We start from the raw sequence: 23,204 nt of genomic DNA on the forward strand, positions 1-23,204 counted from the left end.
TAATAATTTAGTACTATCACATTTTATCAAAAATAGTTTAATAATTTTTTATATTGACATTTTATACTAATAATAATTTTATACAAATAATACTGAGATTTCAACAAATCACTGTTTGTTATAAATATCAATACATCGCGTGTAAAACAGATATATATGATGCTGGTAGTTTTAAGATCTAAAAAGGATTTTTTTAATTATTTTACAAACTTGTATTTTTCGTGAATGTCAAAAAGGTTTATTTAGCTGGCAAAAAAATTATTCCAAAAACTTATATTCGTGAAAGTTTCCAAAAATAAGTTTGTATTTCTTCCTGTTGTAATTATGAGTCGTTTTTTGAGATCTTAATATTATAATCTTTCCATAATTTATCATTTTTTTTTATTTGACAGTAAATCGTACCACTGTGATGCATATACTGCGTCGGCGATTGATTTACTCTAAATATAATGCAAAAGACAAAAAATATAATAAATAACATTTTTTACAGTTTTTCCTTGCTGAATATCAAATATTGTATAAAAGTCTTTGCATAAGTGTAAAAGTTTCCTTTATTTTCTTACAATTATAAATTTATCAGTAACAAAAGTTGAAAAAGTTGAAGTGTAAAAACATGTATGTATATCGTTTATTATAAAATATAAAAGCAATGAAGAGAGCTATGGAGTAGCATCATGAAATCTTTAGAATACAATTAAAAATAATAATATAATAAAAAACTATTTATAGTATAAGTTTATATAATAAAAGAAGTCATATCTGAAATAAATAGCTAATTAATTTGCATAATATTAAATTTAAAATAACATTTGACTTATTGTACATTTAGAATATATACTTATTATTATTATTATTATTATTATTAGGGAAGGGGCCAAATTTAAATTTTTACTTTAATTACACGCCCAAGTGACGATCGAGGCATGTGAGAATGTGATCAGCATCAAGACCTCTATTTTTGAAAAGAAACGTGTACGGAAAATTAGGGAGTATACGTTACGTACACTATAGTATTTCCCTAATTTTTCGTATTTCTTTTCAAGAATAGGAGCCCGAGTAAAGTTTCGTAATGTGTACTCTCTTGAAAAAATTGGTATACTTACTAACGCAAAGTTCGATAAAAGCTACAGACATAAGCAAAGATTATCTAATGTGGGACAATGCATAATTATTAAATTTCTTATTAAGAAAGGAGTAAAATTCTCGGAAATATACATTTTAAAATACCATAAAGGCAATGTCTCACACTGTAATGCGTTGATCAGCATAAACATCAATTCAGTTAGCATTCTCTGCCATTGTTGGTCTTGGGTGTCAAGGATGCGGTTTATTCTGAACACATTGTCGATATTCTTCGAAAGTCTTATTTCATATATAAATGCTTATGTCCAAACGTTCCCTTGTCGTGTGCTTTTATCCTTGTACATATTTCCGAAGATTTGTTTCTTGCTTGATAAGAAATTCAATTATTATGTATTGTTCCACATTTGAATTTCTTCTTCGCTCATATCTGCTGCTTCTACTGCGTTGCACTAATAAATTACCAATTTTTTCAAGGAAGCACACATTCTAGAATATGATTTGATGCAGACCGCACTCGCATCCGCACATACTAACGTCACATGCTGCCGTTAAACAACATTTGTTTAAATAAAAATAATATTTATAAGGTGACTTACTAGAGTAGAAATTAAAACATCGGAATAGTAAGCGTCCACGCATTTACCACCGCTTGTAGAAATAGACTTATATGACCAGCAGAGTTCAAAAATTGGTGAATGTTGAGTTTCAAAGAGAAATTGTACCTTAATGGAAAGCTGCTGCAAAATATCATTGTAATCTCCGGGCAGATATACAAAACGAATTGCGTAACCGTAACTTTAACAAGTGCAACACTGTACCAATTGTATTAATGCTAAACGTAATATTAAAATGAAAATGCAATAAATTGGCTTTAATTGTTATTATATACAAATGTTGATTAATATAGATGCAATTTCGCCAATCATTACCTATAGCGATTAAAAGCTAATAAATGATAATTCTACAATATGTTATTCTAATTGGGTAGATATCAAGATAGAAATGGTTTCACCTATGCAAGGTTCTATAAATCGTTAGTATCGTTTATACGAGACCGTATTGCTCGAATTAAAGTTCAAGATTAGATAGATTTAAGACACGTTTCGTTTATAGAAGACCTAACCGAGTAAATATATAATAAAAAACTAATACTAACTTAATACTTTTTATATCTCAAATAAGACGAAATTAGATGAAGCTGAAGTTTGCAACAATGTCTTACCGACGTCGTATTCAAAGACTGATTACTTTGAAAATTGTTGTAAGCTGTAATCTAAAGCCGCGGGTAAACTATCGACGAAATTCGAAAGCTCGCTGATCTTGAAGTGCTCGAATACAAATATCGATATTGGAGAAAAACTCTACAATCAGCATACTAAATATATAAATTAACCAATATGCAATACGATATATCCAGCTATATATCACACCAAGCTGGTCTTCAGCAACTCAAAATACTTGTTACTATCATTCGTATTCTATCAGTATTGAGAACACGAGGAAATGAAGATCAGTATCGGCACATTTATTTAGCACTCCTGTTTAAGAAAGAACTGAAAGAACATTGACTGTTTTTCCAAATGCAACTCTATGCAGTTTATGCCCACTTTCGTAAGTATAATCAATCGTCATTATACATATATGGTATATAACAGCAAATAGAGATAGAGCTCATTTTTTTATGGACATCTTATAATTTTCTGTTTATAGTCTAAGAATTATTGAAGCTAATATTCTAATATCCATAAAATAACAAAGATAGTGGACTTGCCCGCCAAATTTATAATTCGATGCGTAGGTACTTGTCAGTTCCGTTTTTTTACGTACTTGTCTCTTAACAATACTTTTTCGAAAAATAAATAAATGTCTATTATGTTCTATATATACACAGCAAAAAAGTCATTAAACTTATAGTAGAATAACAATAATTACATGTTATGTATTCTATGAAATGGAACTGAATTGTATTCGTGCAGCTTTCAAAGAAATAAAGTGAGGGGATAACAACAGAGTATAGGGACAAATATCCTTTAAAATGCTTCTAATCATAAGAATGATATTATGCATCTTTACCTAAGAAAGACATTTTAAAATTAAAAAAAATTGTTTAGTTGAAGTCATAAACATTTAGTTTCAAATATGCCTATATCCAACAGAATATGTGTCTATACATACTGAATCCATAACTTGTCAATAAAGGGTCCGAAAACATCCAACGCTCTCCGCAGAAATATCCTTTTTCCTGGAATAAAATTTAAGTCTTAAATCAATAGTCAAATACATTGTTGTCTTTTTTCCGTAATTCTGATTGATTTTTACGCTTTGTACTGCGAAAGTAACTCAACACATTTTTTGTGATTTGACAACTCACAACAAATTAGATTATTATAAGTGTATAAGTATATAATATTAAAAACTAAATATTACTGGTCTGTGTTGTCTAGTGAGTAAAAATGTACAGTGTAATATAATAATACTAAGTAAAAAAAAATTATTCGTTTTTATGTTATTTTTTTACATTAAAGATAATTTTTCATTTAAGTAATTTATTTATTGGCAATTAGTAAATAACGGATATTAACTATTAATAAGAATTTATAATTCTAAATATTTAAAATTAATATAAATATATAAAACGGTCAATAAAAGTAAAATTAAAAAATCAACAGAACAAGGGCTAGAGAATATATAAACAATAACAAACGTTTCGAATTGTTAATAAAAAGTCATCCCCATTGTCAGTGTCACAATTAAAAATTTAAGTGATATTCATCATATGTAGCTAACACGTATTTGATTGTTAATCAAAGAATAAAAGAATTCTAAAATATTATAATTTTTATAACTCTTTTATTTTCATCTGTTACATATATTTAATAGCATTTAAACTTTTAATTGTAACACTGAGAATTTTCATTAAAAGTATGAAACGTTTGTTATATGTTTACATATTAAATTATTCATTTGAGTAAAAAAAATATTTAGCTTGGCTCTCTAATCTTTCTGTTGATTTTTTAATATAATCTAATTCTAATATAATCTAATTCTAAATTAAGTAACATTTTTTACTTATTGACTTACACTAATTTTATTACTATTTCAACAAATGTCTACCGTAATTTTATTTGAGTCAATATAAAGCATTCATGACAGATATATATGATACTGATGTTTTTATGACCTAAAAGAGAAGAAATAAGGAGATAATGTTTGATCTACAAATTATATTTATGCATAAAAGTACAAATAGTAGGTTAATTATAAGCAAATTAAAATAATGTCTTAAAAATTAAATATCCAACAATTTTTTAATTACGTTTGTATAAGTTTCGAATGACAAATCCATCATCTTTCCTGCCGATATGGTCAGTTGCTTCTGAGATCTCATTATTATTAATATTAACATTTTACTCTGATGTGACGGTATATCATACCACGACAATTCGTATGCTGCATTGATAATTGATTTACTCTAAAAGGAAATATAGACAAAAGCAACTTCTAGTTGCTAGCATGTCATGTATATTTATACTACTTATTTAACAGATAAAGGTTTTCTTTATAATTGCTGATATCAAAAAAGTTCTATAAAGATTAAAAAATAAAGAAACAAAGAATAACCTAAAAATTATGATATATAGTAAGAATAAACAAGCATAATATTAAAAATATTTTATTTATCTACTTCTACCTTTCGAATATAAGAAATGACATAATAAAATATAAAACAATATATATATTAAGATTACAGCGATTTTTTGTTCTAGCAGAGACTAGCAGAGATATCGATATTATATTTAAAAGATGTTATAAAATATTTCTAAAGTAGAAATAATATTTATTAAAAACATATTTATTTTAAATAATATTTGTTTTTAATAACATTACAATATATTAAAATATATTAAAATATTATTGTAAAAAAAAATGCTACGTATTTCATCATGGCACTATAATTATATAAAATTTAAAAAATTTATATTTATGATCTACAACTTCTTACATACTTACATAAATACTTACTTTGTAATTAAGATGTTCTCCAGTAAAGCAAATGACGAAAACTTCAGCCAATATGAGAGCAACAGCAAAAATGGTTTTTGTTACCACAAAAACACCCATTTCGTTATGAATACCCTAATTCAATGAACATGAAAAGGAATAATATATACGATGTCAATTAATGCACATGTATTGTAGAACTTACAATTATGGCGAAAAATCCTAGACCGCAGGTAATTAACGTATCCAAAACAACTTGCATCAGCGCAATAAATGAGATAAGTTTTTCAATGTTTTTGGAAAATGATATAATTCTATTATGTTTCTTGATCAACATTCTAAATAAAGATACGGTAGATTCATGAAGAGAAATACTTTTAGAAATATTTTTAAACTCATGACACATTATATCAATTTGTCCACTAATGTGTAGTACCTAAAATATACTTAAATTTTTGCAAAAATCATAATTATTGCATATAAAAGAGATTTTGGTGCTGTAGTGAACAATGTAAACATGTTTCGAATACAAAAAATATTTTTAGATAATATATTTATACACTTGAAAAAATTTTTCTCGAAAATTATTTATAGGATTTTTCGGACACATTAATTATATTTTTAAATAAAGAAGGTAACAATTCTTAAGGTAAATGTATTAGTTAGTTTTCTCTAAAAGTAAATCAGTACAACATATTATTACCAAAGAACAGTAAATAATCTCTAATTATAGCAATTATAAATATAGCAATTATAAATCTACTGTAAACCAGTAAAATTTCACTGAAAGCGTTAATTAGTAATATTAACTATTTCAGTAAATAATATTAGATAACTAGAAACAGTAACTTTAGATTACAAAATAATAAAATAAAGAATGTAAGTTATTAGTAATGTACAATATAAATAGTGTGCAATATATGATTTAAATAATTTTTCAATTATTCCAATAGTTTTTTCGCGAGCCTAATAATATATTTTCATAAAAAAATATCCCAATAAACACCAATTAGCAATAATAATCTTACTATTATAAATTTTTACTCAACAATTTAATATGTACAAAACATGTGTTATAGTTAACAGTTACATTATTGAAATAAAAATTATTAATATTAAGGTTATACTACTGTTGGTTGATGTTTGCTGAATATATGTATTATATGTGGGCACTGAATTAAATCGTCGCAAGATATTCAAAATACTTAATTTTTACAAGTGGCACTTAATAAATAGCGAATGTATAATGAATTCCAAAATCCAAACGGAAGACGGTACATACATTTACGGTCCGTTGAATAAACAGTCATAAATAACAACGCATGACTTTTATGTGCGTGTCTATTCCTTGTGACGAATAAATTGCTGATTTTATAATGAAATTTTATTTTTGCTGACTATAATGAGATATAAGATTGAGGAAAAAAGTGTGAGTATTTATACTGAAGATAAATAAAATACTCCTTGATTATTAGTGAAATCCTATTTTACTGTTTATATTAATGATATATTTTCAATAATTTACTTTTACATGGTAAACATCATGCAACAAAATGGCAAACATTTTAAATATTAAGCTTTTAATGAAATTTTATATGTAACTATAAATCGTTCAATTCATTATCAAATTTTTATAAATAATAAATTTATTTAGAGTTGTCCATATAATTAAAAACTGAATATTTAAAATTTTTGCAATTTTGTTTAGTAATTGGATTATGTTCATTAATTGTTTAGTAACTAGTGCATTTACCTTATATAACAAAGTTCTAGAAATTACAACGTAAAATATTATTCCGACCGGTTCACTGTAGTTATAAATAAGTTTTAAAATTCTGCATCATAAATTTCCTTATCACATAAAAATTAATGAAAAATAAACATATACATATAAAATATAATAGTTACCAATGTAGGAATCAATCCATTTACAATAGAAACCATATAGACAAATATTATTATACTATGTAAAAATAATGTCACAAAAACAATCTCAAATATTGGCGATTGTTGAGTATCAAAGGGAAGTTGAATCTTCATAGGAAGCGGCCGTAAAGTGTCATTTTGATCTTCAGTTAAAAATACGGAATGAATTATGTATTCGCCTAAGAAAAAAGGTATCGCAATAATCGTACTAACACTCAATATACTATTGGAAATAAAATGTGCTAAATTGGCTTTAATTGTCATTATATACAAATGTTTATCCATATTGATGCACTCGCGCCAATCATTATCCATAGCAACCAGGATTTGATGAAAAACTCTGCAATTTTTTTAATCTATTAAATATTTTAGATAGAAAAATCGCACTTTTTCGCGGAACCATCAATGTTGTGTTTAACACTCAAGCTAAAGTTTAGATGATGATATTAAATCACTTTTGTTTACGGAAAACCAAATCAACAATATGTTATGAAACTGATTGTGAGAAAAAAAATTTATTTTTCGAACACGGAATAAAACTAAGTTGAACAAAGTTGAACATAGTGTATTAGAATATCTTACTGACGACGTATCCACAGATAAATCAATTTAAATACCGTCAAACCGTATGTAAAAGTTAAATTTAAACTGTCAATGAGATTCGAGATCTCGCTGATCTTGAAGTGTTTAAAAATGTACAAATACTGAAAGTACTGTATGATCAGTATACTTGATATAATACTCATACTGTGAACGGTAGAATACGAGATACCCGGCCAAATACCGAATAATTGGAAACCAATTTTTAGCACTGGGCTGACAGTGCTTCTGACTATCATTTGCCAATAGTTTTTAATAAGTAAGAAAATAAAGATCAGTATTTGCACATTCGTTCGATTCTCTGGATAAAAAGTAAATGAATCGGTATATCGTCCATTTCTCCAAGTATATCCCCACTCAATGCATTTCTACGGATCAATAGGATTAATCATCATGTATTGTATAGTATAACAGCAAATGATAGAGCTAATTTTTTTATGGACATGTAATTTCCTGTTGATAGTCTAACAACGTAAGTTACTCGTAAAATAATAAAGACATCTAAGTCGAACTATTGATAAACAAACTCGATGCGTAATTGTCAGTTCCTTTTTCTCGTAAACTTATCTCTTGGCAACGTATTTCCATAGAAAAGAAAAAAACGTCCACTACAGACTACATGTACATAAAAAATCGTTAAACAGCAGAACAACGTATGGTAATTATACATTAGGTATTCTAAGCGAACAGAATTGAATTATATTTATGTAATTCGACTTCTGATCTTCGAAGAAATAATGTGAGAGAAGAACGCGACAGATGTTCAACATGACGAATAATATTCCTTAGTACTTCTGGGAATGTTATTATGCATTCTTGCTTATGGAAGATATTTCAAGATTAAAAATTATTCAATTAAAAATGTTATAAATATTTAATTTAAAATATGCCTACATACTCCAACGTCATATGTTTATACGTAGAAGAAATACATATATAATTGTTTAATAAAGAATCAACGCCCGAAAAGTCCGATGGTCTCCTCAAAAAACCTTTTAAATATAAGTGTATAATGTAATATAGTAATAACAATATACATAAATAAAATTATTTACAACTTTTATATTAATTATTTTATATTAAATATAACTTTTGATTTAAATAATTTATTCACAAATAACTAATGAATAACAAATAAAAATTGTTAATATCAATTTAATTTTAAATTTATTAGCAACGCTTTATTACTCATTGACTTAAGGCCAATGTCCACGATGCTAGAAATCGGTGCGAGATCTCGGACAGAGAAAAAATTAACAAATCACATTTGAACAATTTGATCACATGATCAATGCGATTGGTCAATTCTTTCTTTATCCGAGATTTCAGACCGATTTCTAGCATGGTGGACATTAGCCCTTACACTAATTTCATTTTTATTTTTACAGATGTCCATCGTTTTTTTGTTCGAATCATATAAAATATAAATCATTCATGACAAATACTTATGAGATATTGATATTTTTATTATCTAAAGATGACCCTATATAGTTAATAAAACTTAGTAACATTGAATCAGTAATACTGACAATATGCATCAAGATTTTTAGTATTTTTATAATCTTACACTATCAGTGTTATTGACAATATATTTTGCTTCAGTTTTACGAACATTATCTATTGCACTATGACATACTGTGACATTAATCCTAATAAAGCGACACTGATGCTCGAGAATCAAAATCCAGATCACTGTCAGTATTCTACGTCAATCCATCAATATTAACGCACGATCAGTCATTTTGTCAATATTTTTTAATACTGACGGTATAAAAAATATTGACTGTGTAAGGTCATCTTAAAAAAGATAGTAGTAAAAATAATTAAATGCGGTCTACAATTTATATTTATGCATAAAAACATGTACAGCAAATTGATTATAAGTAAAATAAAATAATTTCTTAAAAATTAAATGTTCAAAAATTAAAAAAATTACATTCGTAAAAGTTTCGAATGACATATCCACCATTTTTTTTGTCATTATGGCCAGTTGCTCTGAAATTTCTGATGAGGACTGTGTGTGTGTGTGTGTGTGTGTGTGTGTGTTTGTGTGTGAAAAATCAAATTTAGTAAACTGAATCTTTCATATAAAAATAATTTACAAAATTAAATTTTATTTCTTACGTCAATACTGACGTCACATGCCATTAAACAACTTGTTTAACTAATAATAATAATAATTATAAGATGAGACTTATTAGAATAAAAAAAAACGTTTAGAATAGAGATTGTGAACATATTTAACATCACAGTTAAATATTAAGTTACCACCAGCAGCTCAAAAATTAGCAATTGATGAATTTTAAAGGAAAACTGGAAATCTGCTACAAAGTATCATTGCAATCTTCGGATAAATATACAAAACAAATTACATAACTGCTCCAAAGATAAAAATGCCAAAACAGTTGTTTTAACACTAAACATAACATTAGAATAAAAATGCGATATATTAGCTTTGATTGTTATTACATATGCAAATATAGATCAATATAGACTCACTCTCACCAATGATTATCCATAGCGGTTAGAAGTTGATGTATGACTCTATAATGTGTTAACCTAATTGGACAGATTTCAGAACAGATGTGGGGCATCTATTCAGAGCTCTATAAATTGTTGATACTGTTTATACGAGACTCTAACTGGAATTAAGGTTTAGGACTAGATAAAATTAATACATGTTTTGTTTATAAAGAAATCAGATATAATTTATTGACTGTTTGAATTTTAGATAAAGAATCTACAAACATTGGATTAAAGTGACTTTTACTAACACAGAAACTTAAAAAGTAACCTTTAACTACACGACGCAAAAAAACTGATTGAAATTCATCCATGTAATGATTAGAGAATTGATCATTGCGATCACGACCAAAAAGGAGAAAATGAAGAAACTGCTACTATGATCTCAAAGATGGAGATTCATTAACCTCGAAAGGTAATTCCATTTTAAAGGGAAAATCGAATCTGCTCCCATGAGAATCATTTTCATCCTTCGCGGAGCGAATGAGACTTCCAAGAACGGAAGAGGTAGCAGCTGACGTACTCTCTCAAATCGTTGTTTATTATTGCTTCTATATCAAATATTCTACACAAATTTCACAATAGTATTTGATAAGAAAGCACAACATAAACATGCGCAATGTAAATAACACAAAAGTATAAGACGGAAAGTGTCTAAATGAAAAATTAAAAGAATACGATGTGTGAACGTTTTATGACATATTTTACAAACTGTTTGAGAAAAAACTTACAAAAGTTGAATAAACATCAAATTTGAAATATAAAAGAACATTAAACATTATAGAAAAAATAAATAGTTTATGTTTATCTACTAAATCATTCAATCAGAGAGAGACATTTAGATATAGAAAAATATACTACAATAGCAACGTACGCTCATTCAATTGTTGATGTTGCTAAACATGTCTATTAGAAACGCTACTACGAACGGCAAAAGAAATACGTAAGAAGGACGAAAGAATACGTATCTATATGAACTAAATACATTACGTGTTAATAAAGGATCAATGTTCGAAAACATCTAACATTCCTTGCAGAAATATCATTTTTCCTGCAATAAAATTTAAGTGCTACGCTAAATCAATAATTGAATGCTTTGTTGCCTTTTTCCCATGATTTTGATTAGTTATTTTGCTTTGTTCTACGAACACGTTATATCTTGACAACTCACAAAAATTAAATTATTGTGTGTGAGTGTATAATAATATTAAAAAATTTTTTAATTATATTTAACTTTTTTATTAATAACTTGTTAATTAATAACGAGCGGCAGCTATTGAAAATTATTTGGGATGCTAAAAACGACTAGTCATATTGTAAATAGCACTTACGCACAGATGATTTATGTGTCATCTACACATTACTACATTATTATATACAAACACAAATATACGGATGTATACTGACATAAATTTAACTACACGTGCTCAGATCTAAAATAAAGTCTCGATATTTGATTCATTTGATCCAAAGAAAAGATGCATTCGTTTTTTTCTATTTTTCTTTTTCTTCTTTCTAAATAAGAAAATATTTTATCATGCAATGTTAAACGTAAGGAAATAACATACTTAGATATTTTAAGAATATTTAGATTTAAATTAAATTCAACATAATTCTAAATTGTACAACCTACAAAAATCTATAAATCTTAAACCATTATAAATTTTCTAGATTCACAATCTAAAGATCTATAAATCTTAAAATAGCATAAATACTCAACACTATCAATTTATCGAAAGCTTAATAATATAATAATTCTCTATATTAACATGTTATACTAATAATACTAAGAACATCACAATTTCAACTAAATCATTATCTGTTAGCATCAATACATCGCATGTAAAACAGATACGTATGATGCTGATGCTTTTAAGATCTAAAAAAAATTTCAAAAATTAATTTACTAAAATGTATTTCTTGGAAAATGCATAAAACTTTATTTAACTAAAAAAAATATCCAATTAATCTTACGCTCGTGAAAGTTTCCAAAGATAAACTCGTGATTCTTCCTGCTGTGATCATGACTTGTTTTTGAGATCTCATTATTATGAATGTTAAAGTCCTCTTTTGATTTGTCAGTAAATCGTACCACAGTGATTCATATACTGCATTAGCGATTGATTTACTCTGAAAATAATGATATAAAAATAACTATTAATATAGGAATGAGGAATTAATAACTCTTCCTCATTAAAATAAATATTGTGAAAAAATCTTCTTTCTATAAATGTCAAAGTTTCCTTTATTTCCTTATTATTGTAAATTGATAAGTAAAAAAATATTTGAAAATATTTATGTATAAGAATGATATATCGTTTATTATAGAAGATAAAAGCAATGAAGCTAAGTAGCATTGTAAGCATACTATAATATTCAGTCAGACATAATGAAATGGAACAAAAAAGAGACAAATGGTTAACTAATCAGAACAACTAAATTACGTTGTTTCGTAACTGAGTTACACGAGCAATGTAAAAGTCATTTTATGCAAACTTAAATAAGATGTATTTTGACAAGATAATTTTTTGTTGTTCAGTATAAAAATTAATTTAGTGGTACATGACATTTTTTAGTCATTAATATTATTATAATATTATCATAGTATTGTTAAAATATTTCTGCGATAAATTTTTGCAGATACTTAATATTGCAGCAATATTTATACGCAACATTATTTATACAGCAGCAGGATTAGCATGTAATATTACAGCAATTTTTAAATATTACTACAATATTGTTACAATATTGCAAGTTGTGTAGGGCTTCGATGAACTTCTTTGTTCACATGTCTGCCGCGTCTATCGAATTTCGCGCTGACAAGTTCACCGATTTTTTCAAGAAAATACGTACATTCGAGAATACGACGTGATGCGCGCGACACTCGGGCTCTTGCCTCGTAATTTAAGGGCATAATTTAAATTTAAATTAAAATAAAATTTAAATTAAGATAGGCCCTTCGTATATATTACCGATGTTATGTCTTTATTTAATAAATATTTTATCTACTAATCATATTAAATTAAATATGTCATACTTGCAGACAATTTCCACATGCTTACTAACCTTGAAATTCAGATATTCTCCAGCAAAGCATAACACGAAAACTTCCACTATTATAGCAAGATAGGTGAAAATAACTTTTACTATTGTAATGCCACCAGTCTCAACATAAAATGACTATTACGAAAAACAATTAGAACAAATTAATTAAATATAATATTGATCGCAAAACATTTAATGCAGTACTCACAATTATGATAATAAATCCTAGACTGCATATTATAAAAGTATTCCAGACAACTTGCATTAACGCAATAAAGGAGAAAAGTTTCTCAATTTTGTCACAAAACAAGAAAATTCTGTTGTGCCTTTCAATCAGTATAGCCAATGCAGATGTAGAAGTTTTATGAGGAAGAACTTTTGTAGAAATATTTTTAAATTCTTGACATAATATATCGATTTGTCCACTTACGTGAAACACCTACAAATATACGTATACTTAAGTTTCTATAATGTTCCAACTATTAGAAATACTTATATAAACATTTACTCGTTATAAAGAAAGACAAAATACAAAATATAGATTACTTATAAGTAGTATTCAATTAACTAATTATTACATTTATTTAACAGTGATATAAAACCTTGATTATATCAAATTAAATTTGTATAACGAGTATAATAATTCATGTACAATTAAATCTTATAAGTCAAGAAAAATATAATTTTAATAATTAACTTTTGTTCTTTATGAAAATGCTGATGTTACAAGCCACTAAACAACTTTGTTTAAAAAAAAATAATATTTATATGGTGAGACTTACAAGAGCAGAAATTAATGCGTTTATAATAAAGAGCGTCCACCCAATTAACATCACATGTACAAATTGAATTACGACCAGCAGCTCAAAAATTGGTGAATGTGGAGTTTCAAAAGGAAATTGTATCCTAATGGGAAGCTCCCGCAAGGTATCATTGTAATCTCCGGACGGATATATAAAACGAACTGCATAACCGTAACTCAAAAAGTACAACACCGTAGCAATTGTATTAATGCTAAACATAATATTAGAACAAAAATGCGATTTATTGGCTTTGATTGTCATTACATACAAATGTTGATTAATATTGACGCACTCTCGCCAGTCTTTATCCATAGTAGTTAGAAGCTGATGAATGACTCTGTATAATACATTATTCTAATTGGACCGATTATAAGACACGTTTCGTTTATATATGATCTAACCGATAATATATATGTATAATAAAAAACTAATACATTTATAAAAATAGCATATTACTCGATTTAAATAAATAGTGACTATAACAATATAATGATGTATTTAAATTTTAAGTTAATAAATATATTATATGATTTAAGAAATTAAAAATCTAGTTATCAAATTTACTTAATTAAAACAAATTTTTCATACATGCACTAATAACTAATAAATAATATGTTTTATATCTAGTTTTCTCAAACTAGATGGAAGAAGCTGACGTTTGCAGCTACACATCTTACCGACGATGTATCCAAAGAGTGACTACTTTAATCATTGTTAAACTGTAATCTAAAGCCGCGGGTAGGCTATCGACGAGATTTGAAAGCTCGCTGATCTTGAAGTGCTCGAATACGTATTGATATTGGAAGTACTGTACAATCAGTATACTAAATACATAAATTAGCCAATATGGGATGCAATACGACACACCCGGCCACACACCGAGCAGTCGAAGACCGATTTTCAACAACGGACTCACAGTACTCGTTACTATCATTCGTAATCAATATTGAGAACGCGAGGAAATGAAGATCAATGTCGGCACATTTATCTGGCACTTCGGTTTAAGAAAGAACTAAAAGTGCACTGACGGTTTTTTCAAATACAGCCCCATGCAGTCTATCCCCACCCTCGTAAGTATGGATCAATCGTCATTATACATGGCATATAACAGTAAATCGAGGTAGAACTCACTTTTGTATGGACATCTCATAATTTTCTGTTGATAGTCTAAGAACGTTGATATTCTAATATCCATAAAGTAACAAAGAACTTGTCCGCTAAATTTATAATTTAATACGTAATTGTCAATTCCTTTTTTACGAACTTATCTCTTAATATTTCTTCGAAAAATAAATGAATGTCCACTACGTTCTGTACATGCACAGCAAAAGTCATTAAACTTATAGCAGAACGACAATAATTACATATTATGTATTCTATGCAAATGGAACTGAATTATATGCATGCCGTTCAATTTCTGGTCTTCAAAGAAATAATGTAAGGGGAGAACAACAGAGCAAGGGCGAAATGACAAATATCCCTTAATGCTTCTAAGAATGACATTATGCATCCTCACCTAAACAAGATATTTTAAAATTAAAAAAAATTGTTCAGTTGAAGATGTCATAAACATTTAATTTCAAATATGCCTATATCCAACAGGATACGTGTCTATATTGAATACATTACTTGTTAATAAAGAGTCAATGTCCGAGAACATCTAATACTCTCCGCAGAAATATCCCTTTTCCTGCAATAAAATTTAAGTGCTAAATCGATAATCGAATTATTGCCGTTTTTATGTGATTCTGGTTGATTTTATGCTTTATACTGGGAAATTAATTCTCAACATACGATGTTTTCTCACAAAAAAATAAATTATTATGAGTGTATAAATATATAATATTAAAAGTTAAATAACGTGCACGTAGCGCACGTCTGTGTTGTTTAGTGAATAAAAATATGCAACGTAACGTAATAATATTAAGTAAACAAAAATTATTTGTTTTTATATCAGTTGTTTTACATTAAAGGTAATTTTGAATTTAGTTATTTATTTACTGATAACTAACAAATAACAGATATTAACTGTTAATAATAATTTAATTCTCAATCAGTGGAAAATCGTACGTCCATTGGAAGGGTTGAGATGGACCACGCTTCGCTCGTAAAGTCATCATGCATGCCTTTTAAACAAAGATATTAGGTACGAAGTATAGTATTTAAGGGGATCCTAAAGCTGTATTATTGACTAAATCATAATTTTTGTATATAACAATTACATTTTTTCTCTTTTACAGATTCGAAAATTTTTCCAGGATTAAACTATACGCATTAATACGTGTTTGTGAAATGGAGTTTATGCCAAGAACAACAAAAAATTTTGAAATTGATATCTTAAGAAAAACTTTTTGTCGTTTTTCAGTATAAACTTCATTTCACAGACACGTATTAATGCGTATATAGTTTAATCCTGGAAAAGGATTTTCGAATCTGTAAAAAAGAAAAAATGTAAGCGTTATACAAAAATTATGATTTAATCGACAAATTATGATTTAATACAAACGGCTTTAAAATTTCTTTCTTGAATTTTATTTCATAAAAAATAAATAAAAAATCGAAATGACTTATAAAAATCAAAGTTGTACAAACATATTATTTATGTTTGAAATATAAAATTTTCAAATATATTCTCAGATAATATGCATAAGAAACTCAAAATATTAAATAATATAATATATTATAGGACCGTATATGTGATAACACAAACTATAGAAATCAAAGCCTTAAACGGTCTAGCTGGATCTTAATGCTTGTATGATGATTTTTCGGTCTTGAAACGCTAACTCTATTAAACTACCGCAGTAATATCACGAGTTAAATTGACTGGCAATTTAACAATTAATTTTTGAAAAATATTACCTCGGCCGGGAGTCGAACCTGGATCTCTTGCATACCGTGCCTCGGTAGTCTAAAGGCTTAAGACGCTCGCACGGTATGCAAGAGATCCGGATTCGACTCCCGGCCGAGGTAATATTTTTCGCAATAAGAATTAATTATTTACAGATTTTAATATGTTATTCATCATTATTAAGATCGTTTCGAAAATGCGAATAAGCATAAAAAATTTTTTAAATTGCCAGTCAATTTAATTCGTGATATTACTGCGGTAGTTTAATAGAGTTAGCGTTTCAAGACCAAAAAATCATTTCGGCGCGCGTTTCTGGGGACTACATACGTAGTATATAAATTCACATAAGAATCATACAAGCATTAAGATCCAGCAAGCCCGTTTAAGGCTTTGATTTCTATAGTTTGTGTTATCAAAATATTAAAATCAGCTAGACGTATTATAGAAGTTCAATTATATACAAACAACTTTTAATCATGGCAACTGTAGCCACCGTTCTTTCCATGTAAATTATGTATTTTATGTGCTATTCCATAAAAATACTTCTTATGTAAAATTTAGTTATAAAAAAAACAATGTAACGAAGTTGTTCTGATAAGTTAATTCCTACCATTTGTCTTCTCCGTTTTCGTTTATTTCTGCTATTTCTGATTCCATGTAACTCTATAACTTTTAAAATAAAATTAATAATAATAATAATATACATAATAAAAATGTGTTTGTTATATTTTTATTTTTGAAATAAATGAAACCTTATACTCAAAATAAATGCAATAGTTAATTCATAATCATAGTATTGGGTTAATGTTTATATTATTTTACATTTTAAAAATATACTTACTATTATTATGAGAGACGTAAAAATTCAAATTCTAAATTAAATTGTACGCCCAAATAATGAGACTTGTGCAAGTGCGGTCTGCATCATGTACCTAATGTTCTGTGTATGGAATGTGTACGTTTTAAAAAAAATTATAGACTTGCTAGTTCGAAGTTCGGTAGAAACGACAAACATATGTGAAGAAGAAGTTCATCCAAACATGGAACAAATATTAAATTTCTTAGAAAGGATTAAAACCCGCGGAATTCGGCACCTATAGATGGAGGCGAAGGAGTTCAATTTCTCTAACCAAACAGGATAGAATAAAGAGTGCAACATTATATGATTTTTTACCGATTTTCGGGTGGTTTTATCTCAAATGATTTTTTGTAAACGACTCCTTAAAAAGATTCAGTGATGAATGTAATATTCCGATATACATTACCAATACTAAAAATGTAAATTATAGATTTTCAGTTATATTGATGTATATTAGAACATATATATATGCAATATTGCCTTTATACATTCATCACTAAACCTTATTTGAGGACTAGTTTCCAAAAAATCATTTTGTGCTAACTTAAATAAGATGTATTTTGACAATATAACTTTTTATTATTCAGTATAAAAATTAAGTTAGGGGTACATGACATTCTTTAGGCGTTAATATTACTAGGATATTATATATCATAGTATTGCAGAAATATTTCTGCGATAAATTTTTGCCTATACTGAAAATTGCAGCTATATTTATATCCAACATTATCGATGTATTACTATGTAATATTACAGCAATTTTTAAATGCTACACTGTTATATTATTACAAGAAGCTAAACGAAATTTTTCGCTCACATATCTGTCACTTCTGTCGAAGCTTCGCGCTAATAAGCTCACTAATTTTTTCAAAGAAGTACACAAAACGACGTGATGCACCGTACTTAGGCTCGCTTTGTTAGATGCACAATTTAAGTTAAAATTTAAATTAAATTTAAATTAAGATACACTCCTCGTATACGTTACATGTCTTTATTTAATAAATATTTATATATAATCATATTAAATTAAATATGTTATACTTGCAGATAATTTCCACATGCTTACTAACCTTGAAATTCAGATATTCTCCTGCAAAGCATAAGATGAAAACTTCCACTATCACAGCAAGATAAGTGAAAATAGTTTTTATTATTGTAATAACACCAGTCTCAACATAAAGTGACTGTTTTGATAAACAATAAAATAAATTAACTATAATATTGATCATAAGAAGATTTAATGCAGTACTCACAATTATAATAATAAATCCTAAACTGCATATGATAAAAGTATTCCAAATAACTTGCATTAACGCAATAAACGAGAAAAGTTTCTCAATTTTGTCAGAAAACAAAAAAATTCTGTTGTGTCTTTCAATCAATATAGCTAATGTAGATGTAGAAGTTTTATAAGGAAGAATTTTTGCAGAAAGATTTTTAAATTCTTGACATAATATATCGATTTGTCCACTTACGTGAAACACCTACAAATTATACGTAATAACACTTAAATTTCTATAAATGTTCCAACTATTAGAAATATTTTTGTAAACAGCTACTCGGTATAGAAAAACAGAATTTAACACGCAGATTGCTTATAAGTAATATTCAATTAACTAATTATTACATTTATTTAACAGTGATATAAAATCTTAATTATAGCAATTAAATTTGTATAACATAACTTGTATAACAAGTATTATAAAATTCGTGTATATAACTAAATTTTATATATCAAGAAAAGTCTAATTTCAATAATTAAATTTTGTTCTTTATGTCAATACTGATATTACAAGTCAATAAACAACTTTTTTTTTAAATAAAATAATATTTATAAGATGAGACTTACTAGAGTAGAAATTAATGCGTTTAGAATAGAGAGCGTGCACGAATTTAACATCACATGTAGAAGTAGAATTACGACCAACAGCTCAAAAATTGGTGATTGTTGAGTTTCAAAGGGAAATTGTACTTTGATGGGTAATTGTCGCAAGGTATCATTGTAATCTCCGGACAAATAAACAAAACGAATTGCATAACCGCTCAAGAGATAAGACACCGAAGCAATTGTATTAATACCAAACATAATATTAGAACAAAAATGCGATGTATTGGCTTTGATTGTCATTACATACAAATGATGATCAATATTGACGCACTCTCTCCAGTCTTTATCCATAGCGGTTAGAAGTTGATGAATGACTCTGTATAATATGTTATTCTAATTGGACCGATTATAAGACATGTTTCGTTTATATAAGATTTAACCGATATATATATAATGTATAATAAGAAACTAATGCGTACATAAGAATAACATATTATTCGGTTTAAATAAATATTTACTATAACAATAATGATATATTCAAATTTTAAATTAATAAAAATATTATATGAGTTAAGAAATTAAAAATTAAGTTATTAAATTTACTTAATTCAAACAAATTTTTTATGCATATAGTAATAACTAATAGTTTTATGTTTCAAACTAAACAGGAAGAAGCTAACATTTGCGACACTTCTTACCGACGATGTATCCAAAGACTGGTTACTTTAAAAATTGTTAAGCTGTAATCTAAAGCTGCGGGTAAGCTATCGACGAGATTCGAAAGCTCGCTAATCTTGAAGTGCTCGAATACGTATCGATATTGGAAGTACTGTACAATAAGTATGCTAAATATATAAATTAGCCAATATGGGATGGAATGCGACTTGCTCGGCCACACACCAAACACCTGAAGACCGATCTTCAGCACTGGACTGACAGTACTCGTAACTATCATTCGTAATCGGTATTGAGAACACGAGAAAATGAAGATTAGTGCCAACAAGTTTGTCTAGTGCTCTAGTTTAAAAAAGAACTGAAAAAGCACTGACAATTTCTTCAATTGCAACCCTACGCAGTCCGTCCCCACTCACGTAAACATGGATCAATCGCGATTATGTATTGCGTACAACAGCAAATCAAGATAGAGCGTCATTATTTGTATGGACATCTTATACTTTTCTGTTAATAGTCTAAGAACGTAGTCTAATATTCATAAAGAAACGTCGGATGTAATCGCTAAATGTGTATTACTCAATTCGTATAATTATCAGTTCCATTCTTTTTACAATCTTGTATCTTAGTAATGTGAATTTATCGAAAAATATATGTCCATTAGTACGTACGTACGTAGCAAAATTAAACTTATAGCAAAACGACAGTAATTATATGTTCTGTATTCTAAGCGAATGGAACTAAATTATGTCCGTACAATTCACTTCTGGTCTTTAAAAAAATAATGCGAAGGGAGAACAACAGAATAGGGGCGATATAACGAGTAATACCCCTTAATTTAGGAAACATGTTATTATGCATCGTCGCTTGAAGAAGATATTTCAAAATTATTCAATTGGAGATGTTCATTTAGTTTCAAATATGCCTATATGTATTGAATACACGATTTTCTAATAAAGAGCCAATGGTCGAGTATATCCAACGGTTTCTGTAGGAATATTCTTTTAAGTAAAAATATATACATATAACATAATGATGATAATATAAATCAGCAAAAATTATTCACTTTTATATTAATAGCTTCATATTAAAGATAATTTTATATATATATATATATAATTCGCAATAGTTAACAAGATATTAATTACTAAAAATCACCGAATATTGGTCTTTAATCATTTTTTACTCAAGTACTATCAATTTTACAGAAAAATAGAGATAAAAATTGTTTATTTTTTTCTTTGTAAAGCTCTAAGAATTTTTTTAGAATTTTTTATCAATTTTTTATACTGTATTTTCTTATATATATGGCAACTATTTTTACAAATATGAGAAAATGCACAGTAGCAAAAAATTTAAAAAAAATTCTCATGCGAAGAAAATAAACAATTTTTGTCTCTTGCTTTTTCTGTAAAGTCAATAGAGAAAAAGAAAATAAAATTAAAAATATTTTAATATAAAATATTTTATATATTCATCTACATTTCTGTCTTTAGAAATCACATAATAAAATATAAATTAATATATTAAAATTTTAGCAACCTTTTGCTGCAGCAGAGATGTCAACTTTATATTTAAAAGTATATATCATAAATATTTTTTTGTAAAATAATAATTGTTTAAGAATAAAAACATTCTTACTTAAAATATTAGTTGTTTTAAATAATGTATTTTGTACTACAAAATATTAAAATATTTCAAAAAAAGTACTTCATCATGGCTCCATGTATTTTACCAGTATTTCACCATGGCCATGTATTTCATCATGGCTGTATAACTACATATAAACGTCAAAAAATTTTTATATTTATAATTTGATATTTTTTTTACATATTTACATAAATACTTTGAAACTAAGATGTTTCCTAGGAAAACAAATAATGGAAGTTTCAGCCATTACAGTGACATAAGCATGAACGGTTTTCGCTAACACGAAAACAGTTTCATTATGAATAGCCTAATACAATAAACAATAAAACGAAAAATAAATGATATATAGGATACTAATCAATGCACATTTATTACACAACTTACAATTACGATGAAAAATACAAGACCAAAAATCTTATTTAAAAAATAACTAACGTATTTCAAATAATTTCCATTAATGCAATGAAGGAAAAGAATTTCTCGATTTTCTCGAAAAATGAAATAATTCTATGATGTCTCTCGATTAACATTTCAAATAAGGTGGATGTATGAAGAAAAGCATTCTTAAAGATATTTTGAAACTAATAACACATTATATCAATTATGTCTGCTTACGTGTCTGCTTACGAATTCTAAAATATATGCTTACACTTTTGCGAAAATTGTAATTATTTGAGAATGTTATCATTGTAAACAATGTGTTTCAAATATAATAAATAATGATAATATATAAATTTTTATTGAGAATATTTAATTATTTGAATTTTTTCTTATACAAACGTTAATTATATTTTGATAATTTCTTACGCAGAAATGTAATAATTTATATATAACAAAATTGCACAGCAAATTATATAAATGAACAAATTTAATTTGATAGTATCCATAATTATAATCTTATGTTATAAATTGCTGTGTTATATAAAATTTATTAAATACTAATTAATAATATTAACATTAATGTCACATAAATTTCACATTCAACAATATAAACATAATGTCGTATCATATATTATACACAGGAAAAATGGAAAGTTATTTTTTAAAAGTAACAAGTTACCGTTACTATCTACCGATTTTTAAAAGTAACTTGTTACAATAAAATTCGTTACCGTTACCAAAAAAGTCAACTACGTTACCGTTACAGTTACCAAAAAAAAGTAACGCAGTTACTAGTAAAGTTACCAAAAAAATAACTTATAACTTTGTTACAAATAACGAATTACTTCCATTCCCTAGTTGTACATAACAGTTACACTGTTGAATGTGAAATTGTAACATTTGTATTTACTAGGAAAATAATAAAAATATAAAAATATAGATTTAAAATATAAGAGTTACCAAATTAAGAATTAATCTATT

At 27.0% G+C, this 23,204-nt stretch overlaps 2 protein-coding genes across 2 annotated transcripts; both read right to left on the reverse strand.

Moving 5' to 3' along the window:
- Positions 1–4,213: 4,213 nt before the first annotated feature.
- On the reverse strand, positions 4,214–5,422 carry LOC108762360 (odorant receptor 13a-like). The gene is made up of 4 exons (XM_018509320.1): positions 5,291–5,422; positions 5,107–5,220; positions 4,400–4,555; positions 4,214–4,264 (listed from the first exon to the last, which is right to left on the reverse strand). Exons 1-4 carry the CDS (start codon positions 5,420–5,422, stop codon positions 4,214–4,216), a joined length of 453 nt encoding a protein of 150 aa, XP_018364822.1.
- Positions 5,423–11,962: 6,540 nt separating this feature from the next.
- Positions 11,963–19,002, reverse strand: LOC108762361 (odorant receptor 4-like). The gene is made up of 4 exons (XM_018509321.1): positions 18,946–19,002; positions 18,763–18,876; positions 12,109–12,264; positions 11,963–12,013 (listed from the first exon to the last, which is right to left on the reverse strand). The coding sequence occupies exons 1-4, from the start codon at positions 19,000–19,002 to the stop codon at positions 11,963–11,965; spliced, it is 378 nt and encodes a 125-aa protein (XP_018364823.1).
- Between the last annotated feature and the right edge of the window lie 4,202 nt (positions 19,003–23,204).

This window comes from Trachymyrmex cornetzi, unplaced genomic scaffold, assembly GCF_001594075.2.
Source record: "Trachymyrmex cornetzi isolate Tcor2-1 unplaced genomic scaffold, Tcor1.1 scaffold299, whole genome shotgun sequence".
NCBI classification, from domain to species: domain Eukaryota; kingdom Metazoa; phylum Arthropoda; class Insecta; order Hymenoptera; family Formicidae; genus Trachymyrmex; species Trachymyrmex cornetzi.